Genomic DNA, 11,337 nt, shown 5'->3' on the forward strand with positions numbered 1-11,337 from the left:
GGCCTGCTGGTACCTTTCTCTTCCCCACAGTGACAGGAGAATCTCCTCCCAGCTTATCAAAAGAACTGACCAGCTCTTTGGCAGGAGTGGGCGATGTCAGCTTTGACACGGATTCCCAGTTCCCTCTGGATGAACTCAAAATTGACCCTTTAACCTTGGATGGACTGCACATGCTGAATGACCCAGACATGGTCCTCACCGACCCCGCCACAGAGGACACGTTCAGGATGGACCGGCTGTGAAGCGTGGACACCAGGAGCTTGGGAACGGCGCTTGTTCCTGGCGCCCAGCCGAACTAGAGAGTCCCCAGGGTCAGTCGTGTCAGAACAGGGGTTACCGAGAGCGGTAGCTCTGTCCTGTACAACGTGTACAATGAGTAAAAGCTTGTCGTTCTAAGCTTGCAGCGCTGCAGACCCCCCACTCCCTGTCGCGCCGTATTTCACCCCTTACCCACTCGTTGCCATTAATGAGTAAGGAGTTTCCATCAGCCTTCTCCTCTCCAGAGCCCCCCCCTTCCCCCCCACCAAAGCTCCAGCGTTCAGTTGTCGATTTATCCTTTGCACTAGGAGGGGGTGTTTTTTCGGGCAGGCGAGGAAGGTCCAGAGCCGAGGGTAAAGAGATTCTTTCTAACGTACCAAATCGTTGGCTGCTGCTTGGGACGGGGAAAGGAGCTGAGGACTGTCCCCCCCCTCCCCTCTCCCCCCACCGATTCGAAAGCAAATCTCTGCGTTGCCACCCTCCGGGAGGGGCTGGGGGAGCTTCTGCGGTTTTGACTCTGCTTCGTGACAGCTGCTTTGTAGAGTAAAACGCTTCTTCCTTTATCGATATGCCATGTTTGTTTCCAGGTCCGTTCCCCTGACTGTCGTCCTGCACCCACTGCCTCTTCTCATGCCCTGAGCAAACTCGTGTACTTGGCAAAGCAGAAAAGCAGCCGGGCAGCCCCACGGCCTTTGGTAGCCGGCTAGTCAAAAAGGCGACTGTAAACACTATTTTCCAAGCTTTTTTTAACAGATATATATGTAATATATATATTTATATATATGTATACATATATATAGCATTTCTGAGCACACAAAAAAGTACTATAATTCATTACTTGATTAGCACGGAGGAAGGATCAGAACATTTTAAAGCAGCTAAAAGAATATAGGAGACTAACTTGCAGAGTGTATTTCTAACTTTACTTTGTGAGAGATTCCTGGGCAACAGGAAGGGCATTTCTATAGCAATGCCTGGCTCAAACCATGATTTTTTATTTTTTATTCTTATTCATTACTTATTCTGTTACCATTATTTATGATTTTTTTTATTTAAGTATTTGGATATTAGCAAAGTAGCTAAACTACATACAGCCAGTTGAAGCACTCTACATAATACTTGTACAGTACATCTTTTTGTGTTTTTATTCCAGAAGTATATTATATATATTATATATATAGGTATTTTTAACTAACTGGAATTTTAAACAGATGTTGAGCAGAAGTAAGGAAGCCTAGGACAAGTCTAGATGTTTCCCTCTTAGAGTCGAGATAGGGTGGCAGGAACTTCAATATTCCTTCTTTCACCCTGGGGAAAAAATAGCTTGTTCTGCAGTGAAATAGTACTGTATCCTTGAACAGGTTGAGATTCTGTTAAATTCATAATAGACTATTTCTGTTAGTCCTTGTTAATATTCTGTGCTGCAGTAAAACGGGATGATGAATGACACTTTATCAATGGCAGATTTTAAAAAAAAAAAAAAAAGAACAGAAACAACTCATTGACTGAACTGGTGATTTTACTTAAATATCATGGCTGAACTTATGATGATTCCCAAATCTCTGCACTTGGGACTTTATCAGGTCTGAAAAATATGTTTAAGGATTTATCAAGAGCCCAGGAGGCGTAGAGTAGTTAGCGGGGCACTGTTGAAATGCTGGCAGCACTGCACTGTAACCTCTGCAGTAACACCCCGTAAGTACACGTCCCTTATTAGTAGAAGCTAGGAGTTAACATTATTTTGAGTTTCATTAACAAATAAAAAATTATGTTGTGTATAACACCCCGAATGTGAGGTTAATGAATAGCAGCTAGAGGAAGCATTTCCATGCAGCAGGGGGTGGACATCCACAGCTATTTTTGTTAAATACAGCCTCAGTAAAAGAGCTGGGCTTTGTTTTCATTTCAAGACGAGTTGTTTTGTTGTTTCCCATGCCCATCCCTGGCATGGGCGTTCCATATCTGCTCTCTTTCAACTCGCTCTGCATCACCTGAGTCTGTATTTTGTCTAAAATGGTGTCAGTTCTATCTCAGCTGTCATTTTTCTAAGCAAAAAAAAAATCCCCTCAGCACTTCTACCTGACCTCCCTGCCCCGTTCCCCTCGAGAAGGATTTTCTTGCTGTTTTCAGCAAGCGATACGGAGGAGCTGGACTGCTCTTAATGAGTTATACTAGGTTTCTGTGTGCTTCCAGAAATCTGTGGGACGCCGTCCTGAGATTCATGCAAACACTGCTGAGCAGAATCGTTGTTGGGATCTCTCTAATTTGGGTGCGTGTTTGCTCACATCTGTGCCATTAGTTGACCATTTGCACTAAAAGTATTTTTCTTTAGATCTCTTTGCTTACCTGTGTCTTTTTCGTTTGTTCCTTCCCATGCAACTGAGAGGTTTTCCTGCATCTTTGTTGAAAATGTTTGTTAGGATTTACACCCGGTAGTACATGCTAACTCCTGATGTCTGCTTATTTCAGATTGCTAACGCTTTTTCAATTTAAGAAAAAAAAAACAAAACAGAGGTAGCTTCGAACAGGAGGATACCCTAAAAGAACAAGAGTATTTGGGGCACAGGTGACTCGGAGTCCTTTGCTTTGAAACAGCCGAAAGGTACAGTGTGAGCCGGATGCGCTTCTTGCAGTTCACATAGTCTCTTTGACAGTACTGTTAGTTCCTCGATGGGATTTCTGTCTGTATCGCTCTCTTGTTCGAATGACTCTCATGCATGTAAATTCTTGTTTGTGATCTATTTTTTTAAAACCAGAGTCACTTCAGAATGAAGCATCCAAGTAGGAGATCAGATTCCTAACTGGAGACTTTTACAGGGAGCTGTTGCTAAATGCTACCTTCTAATTTTTTTTAAAACTACATGTGTATATAAGAGATCTTGTTTATTAGACTTGTAAGTAGACATTTAAAATGGCCTTAATTTAAAAATAACACGTCTGGATGCAACTGTCAAAATTAGGGACCATCTAGTTGAGAGAAATACAGGTTTTGTTCCTTTCTTGTGGGGCAAACGGAGAAGGGTGCTTTGAGAGTGGGAAGAAGATGAAGTCATCGTGGGAAGCAGATGACGGCCGTGTATGAAAATGTGCTTCATCTCTCGAGCCCCGGTAGCGGGCAGGCAAGCTGCTTTTATTACTGACCCTTTGAGAACCGGAGCAGTTCTTTCAACAGCTCTTGCATTTTGCTTCCCAGAAGGCCAGTTTCTTGACAGCGTCGCGTACGAGCTGCGCTTAGGAGGGGTTTTTCTCCCCCTCTCCCCTTAAAGGTTATATTTTTAAGTGCGTATATGCATAAGGCTGCTTTTAAAGCAAAAACAATATTAATTCGTCAAATGTAAACGTGGAGCAAATCCCCGGTGTTTTGGGAACAAGTGATAATATTTAAAAACCTATTAGCACAGTTTTCGTTTTAAATTGCCTGTAAAAGGGTGAGAGCTGTTGGGAGTGGTTGGCCCTCACAGTCCAGGGATGGATGAGAGCAGAAAGGAAAACGATCACTTGGCAAAAAAAAAAAAAGTATTATTTGTATCTTTTCCAGTTAAATCTTGAAACTGTCTGGTGTCTCAAAGGGTTACTGTCCAAACATACCTGCTGAATGAACCCTCCCCCTCCCTACAACATGTGTTTTTTTTATATATATAAATATATATATTAAAAAGTTCCCAAGCTAGACTGTTGCATTTGCCAATACAATGGGGAATTAATAGGAATAAACTTTCAGTGTATAAAATACTGTGACTTTCAAAAGAAAAACCAGACTTCTGCTGTTCCTTGCAGTGCAGGCGGGTGGGGGGGGGGGAGGCTCTCGTCGTTGTACATAGCAGTCTGCATTCTCTTTCCAATGAATCTGCACAGGCCGAGTTGAGGTCCTTCTCTGCTGCATGTGTGACCGACCGCAGGCAGCACCCAACCTGTCAGCTCACTACTGCTTCTGCATGTCAGTGAACACTTCGCCAGCGATCTTTTGACTGTGCAAAACCTTTCCTGTACAGAGAACCTTTGAGTTGTTCCTTTATTTTTTATTTTTAAAGAGGGGAAAAGGTTTCCAGAAAGAGGCTGCAAATTAATCAAAGAAATTATTAATGGTTTGGATGTTTTATCACCTTTTTGAAAATTCGATTGGATTGAGTTTCTAAAAAAGTGCGCCTGAGGAACCCTGGTGCAAACCCATGCAACAGAAATGCTTAAAACTTTCAGCTAAGAGGAAGAGCTGCCCTCTGAGTGTTTGTAAAAGCAGCATCCAATAACGTAGAATTGTTCAAGTATCCTCCAAAAATTAGGTCTTGGCAGCGTCCATTTCTAAAACCTCAGATTTCGGTAGAAAAAAAATACTTAAGGCTGGAGATCTGCCCCTTGCTGAGCATGGTACTCGCCTTGGAAACCCCCTCTGTCCCGTAAGGAAGAGGAAAGCCCCCTCATCATACCCTAGGTTCAATTGTATGCTGTGCTTTCAGGAGAAAAGCGTTTATTCCTCTGACAAATGGAACCCCCGTCACTGTGATGGCAATGTGAAAGCGCAGGTAGCGTTTGTTACATGTGTATGTTCTTTTTAAAAAACAAAAAAGCGGAAAAAAAAATTTGTAGTGTTCCTGTTCTTTGTATTTTTAGTTGCATATTATTTATACTGCGCAGTGTAGGCATGGATTGCATGTCAGTTTTCTATGCGGGCACCATGATGACATTATAACTGTGTATTATAAATCATTTTTACCTTTTTAAACAGAATCATTGTGTGGAATTTCTATACTGCAAAACAAAACACTACATTACGTACAATATTCATTTGTGTTATTTATTTTCTTTTTTTGTGGGGGGGAGGGGGGTGGTTTTAACTGTGGTGTATATTGCCTTATGTGGGCTTGACCAATTTTATCAAAATAAAGGCCTAAAGGGGTAAAATATGTTTACTGTTTTCTTCAGTAAATGGACTTGGGGCTGCCATAGAGGCAACTGCAGGAAAAGTACACGGCAGAGAGCGTAACAAGAAAAGAAAGCAAAGAGAATCCAGATAGAAATAAAACGTCGCTGTGTAATGTGCTGACTGTAAGTAGCGAGGAGTGCTGGTCGGAGAAGTGGTTCAAGTCTCACTTGTCAACTTAATGTTGGTAATTGCCTGATGAGCGTGAAGAGCCTTGCCTAACCCTTCCAAATACATCTGCTCTAAGTCCTTTGCTTCTTTTAAAGAAACTAAATAGCAGGAAACTAAATAGTGGTCTGCTTTTGGACCGGCAGTGAAATCTCTTCTCGCCTGCCCTAACGCTGCAGAAAACGGACAGCACAGATGCTTTGCTCTTGATCTGTTGCAGGTTTTCTGGTTTTGAAATATGAAGAGTCTGTGTGGGCACTGTGGATTTCTGAAGGTCACAGGTAATGAGAGCAAGTCAGAGGAAGAGCAAGAACAGGTGCCAGCACCCCTTTTTCAGGTTAAGATGCAGCGTGTCCAGCGAGGCCCGTGTGTTAGAGCCAGCAGGAGCCGTCCCTGTGTGCTGCTTCTCGTTGTACGTGATGCTTTGACTTCCCTCCTGTGCTGTTTGTGTTTTTGTAGAGCAGATGTAGAACCTTCCATCCTCGGGTTTCAAACACGGTGAATCCATTTTGCCCTGATGTGTTTTGTTTCTGCATCGCGGTGATGCTCTTTGCAATGAGAGCTGGGTTTGGACAACCACAGCGGGACAGCAGCTGGGGGGGCCCTGCGTTCTCATGGGCTGCTGTAAGAGTTGTCGTTACTTCTGTAACTTCCTGGGTGAGCTGTTGGGTAACTAAATTTCTCTCTGAATTTCAGTTTTCCTTGGTTATTGCTGTTTTCTAGGTATGGCTCCAGCGAGGAGCTTTCTGGCACAATGCTTGTGCTGGGGTAAATGCTTAGAAGTCGGGCTGTAGAGGTGCTGTGGCTGCATTCAGCACAGAGAAAGAGAGAACTGAGCAGCTGCGTTGCGTTTGACTGAATGCAAGTGTCAGACTGAATGCAAGTGTCAGAGAATTTCTTTATACGTTGAACTGTTGAGCTGCGCTGGCGGTGGGTCCGTTAGTTCCTGTATTTCAGTGGGGAGAAGCGGGTGGCTCTCACCTTTGTGTTGTCCAGCCGGGTCCTGGAGATTTTGCCATTGCACTCGTGTTCCCGGTGCCTGTGGCTGCGCACCCCGGCTGGCTGCAGTAATTGTCCATGCTGAGCTGTCTGCAGCGGGGCGGTTTGCTGCTGTTGTGCACGTTACAAGGGAAAAGGCAGGTGACTGCTGGGAAGGAGCCTGGTACAAGCAAGAATGCTGGGAGGGTTTACAGAAAATGCCTTGTCTGGTTTACTTAGGATATTAGACCAAAAGTGTTGACTGCTGGCTCTGCATGGGGGGAAAACTGACAAAATTGTGAGCATTGTGCGGATCCGTTTCGCTTTGGATTTCTGCTATTGTACCTCCCACCTTGCAGCTGGGGATTGCGGAACAAAAACCAGAGCGAAAGTGCTCGGCGGTGACTCCCAGCTCTGGAGTCAGCAGCAGCTGTTAGGAAGCTGTCACTGCGGTGTCTGTGTTTCCCTTAACGCTGTGCCTGCCGCAGGTACTCCTGTCATCGCTGTCACATTCGCGAGACGCTGCTCTCAGCAGTGACAATACTTCAGACGTTTTTGTACAGCATGATGATAAGGATGGAAGTGGGGATGACAGGTTAGACTGTTTTACTCCTTAATTTTGCCTGCCTTCAGCCTATACAAACTCCTAAACTGCTACTTGTTAAATTTGCAGATAGTATTTCCTCTCGGTGGCTGATGTGTTCAAACAAGGCTGATAAACCTATCAGCAGAAAAGCTCATCAAAGTGTTTGTGGGAGCTGCGTGTGGGAACATACTGCTCCGGGGATAAGTTACGTTTTCTTGCCAGTCTTCCCAGTTTTTAGGAAGCGGATCTGTCATTGAAGTAGGGCACATATTAAACTAGTTTGTTTTAGAGTGAGTACATGTGGAATTTAATTTGTCACTAGTTGCATGCTTCTTTCATTGAGCTCAAAACTAAAACTGATGATTTGAGCTGTAGCGCTGGTTGGGAACAGTAATTATCCACTTCAGGTAGCTGCGCTGTAAGCTAACAGTTTTATCCATGTGCGAAGGGAACACTTTATCCGAGCTGGTGTAAGAAATCCTCCCCTTTAACAAACAGCCTTCTGTGCTGCCTGATGGGAGACTGGGAACAGGCAGCGGGGCCAGGGATGTTTCTTGGAGGTCCCTGAGCCCACCTGGGAACCTGCTCCTGCCTGCGTGCACGGGCCTTGGGACCAGCGGGTGTGGCGGCGTTTTGGCTGCTAGGCACCAATTCCCCTTGAGCAGGCTGACGTCAAGAGGCTGGATTTTTTTCCTTAAAACCCTGTTTTGACCAAGTTGTCTCCTCTGCTTTGAGCTAATGGTTGGAAATGAGCAGTGTTGAGTCTTTGCCCTTGGTTAGTGTGACTGCGGCTGAAGGAGCTTGGCTGGGATGAGAGGCCGGAGTCTGGGCAACCTTGTGTGCATCAGCGCTTTGGCAGCCAGGGCACCGGAGACTTAGCTTTGTATTTTGCTTCTTCGTTGTGTTTTTTAAGCTTGTCCAGGTGCTGTCTGTTTGGAGAACTCTGTGTACATGTGTCCATACCTGCCTACTCACCTAGAACAAGAGAATTGAAAAACCGAGCAGTACTTGTGTGTCCCTTTGGTGCTAATGACGGTAACTTTCCTGTCTTGCAGCATAAACCTGAGCTCGAGGCGTGCTTTAATTTCAGTTCTAGAAGTGAAGGCTTTGTAGTCAGACAGCCTGAGCTAGGGCTGGACTAGTTTGCTGGAAACTGTGGCAGAAAGCTCAGAGGGAGGGCACAGAACCTGGGTTAACGCAGGGAGCAGGAGAGGAGGTGCCGGTGACGTTTTTCACAAGACCTTAACCTGAGGTCTCCTGCGGAGCTGGCTCGGTAAGGTTTGTGTCTGCCCAAGGGCACCCTGGACATCCCCTGGGTTTGAATTAGGCATGGTTGTGGCTTTTGTTGCTCTTAAAATGGTTGTTGTTTAATATCTGTTAGATCAAGTTTTTGTTTTATAGGATATAGTTTATGTATTTCTCATTTTTATGTGGCACAGGAGTCAGGATGAAGTGGACCTTGCTGTGTTAGAACCCAGTGGGTGTTTAACATGCAGACAGATGAGTGAAATGACAATTGCTTTCTTACAGTGTTTTACTCTTCTGCTAAACATTTTCAAAACCCTCAGAGGCTTGGGGTGGATGGGAGGGCAGTTAAACAACGTGAATCTTATCTAGATTTCATTTCCTGGTCAACCTTAGAATATCCGTCAATAAACAAAGTAGGACAAACAGAACTAGGATTGCAACAGACAGCTCTGTGTGTGAATTGCGAGACTGCTGAACCGGTCACAAAATCTCCCTCCCTGCTCTTGTTCCTGGAAAATTTGCTCTCCAAGCAGGAGCTGCATTTGAGCCTTACAGTAAGAGACTTAACAACTCTCAAACATGTATGTGAAAATGAGACAAAACCCAAATATTCAGTGCTTCTGCTGGAGAAATGCAAGTCTCAGAGATTGTAGAGAGTGTGAGACTGCTTGTCCTAAACCGAGTCAATTCATCTCTCATTTTTGTGATTTGTACAGGGCCAAACGTTCTCAGGCCTTGACACTTCTTTTCTGCCAGAGCAGAACTGCTCGCTGCGTGGTGGTTTCCACTGGTGTTTTAAATATCTCAAAAGATTCTGTTTACTGCTTCCTTTGGGAGGTGATTCGTTGTGGTGCGAGGAAAGGAAGGGAGGGGATTGATCTGTATCGTGTTGCTTTGAGGTTCCAAGTCTATAAAACGCTCTCTAGTGGAAGTGCTGTGTGACAGCACGTATATCAAATAGAAATTTGCCTGACTATAAGCTCTGATTCATTCAGATTTTCTGTATCGAGTATAATTACAACCTCATGCAGATAAAAGCTTTTAAATCTGTCGAAGGGCACCCTTTTCTGCAAGTAAGCTGGGAGGTTTTTAAATTGCGGTTGAGATTTCTAAATAGGAATACGTAGAGTTACAGAAAAATGTGTATTCTGCCCCTGAGAATGTTATTCTTTACCACATGCAAATTTTGCTAAATCTTTAAAGATTAGTCTGAGACCTGTGCAGATTCATCCACCCTTCAGCTCTTCCCGTAAATGTGCAATAGAAGTTCTTCCCTCAATAAGCTTAAATTGTCATAATTGACTAATGGTGAAGGGAAGCCTTGGATAAGGCTTCAGCTCGTGGTAAGAGGTTTATATTTGCAATGAATCTTGACTAAATCTGTGAAAGTAGGGCAGGGTTTTCAGATGTGAAGTCAGTCTGAGCTAGAATCATTTAAAGAGCAAAGTACAAAGGGATATACTGACAAAGTGCTGTTGGCTCTCATTAGGGACATCTGCTTTCAGAACGCTGTATCTTACTCTGCCTTTTGAACTGCTGTATCTGTACAGTGAAATGTAAAGTTCATTTGTACATGTCCTATGGATTATTCAATCCGATTTTTTTATACTGTGGTTTAGAAAAAAGGGATGAAAGGTCTCCATTTATAAATCCAATTTAAGAACTGGTTTCTGCAACTGTAGTAGTGGAGCGTCAGTATTTCCTTCAGAAATTTTACAGGCTTAAACTTACTCATAGAAATTGAGTTGAATTATACTATACAAAGGGCAATTTTTTAATTCAACAAAATCTGCTCTGGCTATTTGTCAAGAAAGAAAAGCAAGCAGTTATCAAATATCCTTGCTTATGCGTAATATTACAAGCCTCCATTTGAAAGGAAAAGATTAAGCTTGGCTCAATTTTGGGATTTCTAAGATGTTAAATATAGAGAAGATAAATAGGTAAAACTTCTGTTCTTGCAGAGTAGGTGACGAGCATAAAAGTTACATGATAATATTTATGGGGCAAAATGTTGGGGGGGATAGGGCTTGCTTAAACAAAACTTTCTTTACTTACTGGATCCTGAATATTCATGGCATGAGCATCTACACAGGAGATAACTGTGTGTATAAATATACTGTATACACATCCACCGATCTTTGGTCAGCATTATACAGCATAGTAATTAAAATATTGTATTTCAGTCAGCTATTAACTAATAAGACAGTAGATATTGAGGTTTTATTTGGGGAGGAATTAGAACTTTTAGATACTTTTACTTGTTACCTTAACAGAGCCCCCATCTGTGGAAGGATTCCTTATAGAAGAAGTGGAAGTAAAATGTATTAGTACGTATGAAGGGAAAGTTTGATTTTAATAAAATTAAATACAGCTGCTTTTGGCAGCTTCTCTCACAGACTGGCAGCTAAAAACAACTTTATGTAGTTCGTTGAGCTTGGGGAAAAATGTCAGATTTATGCATTTTCAGAGACAGTATAATATACTGTTCTTTACAAGTTAACTTTTTCTATTAAAATAATTTGTGGATTATTTCACTGATATATGCAATCCTATATTCAGCTACAGTGTTGGTGGCACAGGAACTCTGGAAAAATTGTCCCTGCGACATAAAAGTTTTATTTATTGTGTTTTTCTATAGGTAAAGTGGAAAACTGAAGTTGGCTTTAAGTGTTTGCAATCTGAGAAATGATGTGAAAAAGCAGCTCAACTAAATGTACATTCTTTTCAATCTTTTCTTTTTTGTGTGAAGGCTTTTGTCTTTGTATCTTTGCATTATTTGTAAATGAAATGTAATAAAAGTTCAAATGTTTTTGTCTCTGGCTGCTTAGCTTTTTCTTCCTTAGTTTTGTTTGTTGTTTGTTTGCTTTTTGACTGAAGGTTTTCAGTGTTGAAATATTAGTGTTTTCAGTGCTCATGTTTATGAAGAAATGGCAAAATGGAATTATTTTGGTTATCTGGCTTCTTACAGCTCTGAAAACTGAACTCCATGTTAGTCTTCATGAAGAAACTGCAGAGTGATCTAAAAGATGGAAAGCACTGTGCTAAGTCTCAGACTGTGAGCTATCTCCAGGTGTCCCTGAGTTCTAAGTGTGTTGGTGATGGTGTAATGACTGTCTCTGCTTTTAGGTCAGAGGATTGGTCATGTCCTGGACTACTGCGTAGTGTCAGAGCATTTTAGGAT

At 42.8% G+C, this 11,337-nt stretch overlaps 1 protein-coding gene across 3 annotated transcripts in view; it reads left to right on the forward strand.

Annotated features, from left to right (window-relative positions):
- Positions 1 to 10,975, forward strand: part of CRTC1 (CREB regulated transcription coactivator 1) — a 52,634-nt gene extending 41,659 nt beyond the window's left edge. For all 3 annotated transcript variants that reach the window (XM_068661747.1, XM_068661749.1, XM_068661748.1), the window contains one exon: positions 31 to 10,975. In XM_068661747.1, coding sequence (XP_068517848.1) covers positions 31 to 242 — 212 coding nt within the window. In that variant the 3' untranslated portion in view covers positions 243 to 10,975. The remainder of the gene's footprint in view (positions 1 to 30) is intronic.
- Positions 10,976 to 11,337: the final 362 nt, after the last annotated feature.

The sequence above is a fragment of the Anas acuta genome, chromosome 26, assembly GCF_963932015.1.
Source record: "Anas acuta chromosome 26, bAnaAcu1.1, whole genome shotgun sequence".
NCBI classification, from domain to species: Eukaryota; Metazoa; Chordata; class Aves; order Anseriformes; family Anatidae; genus Anas; species Anas acuta.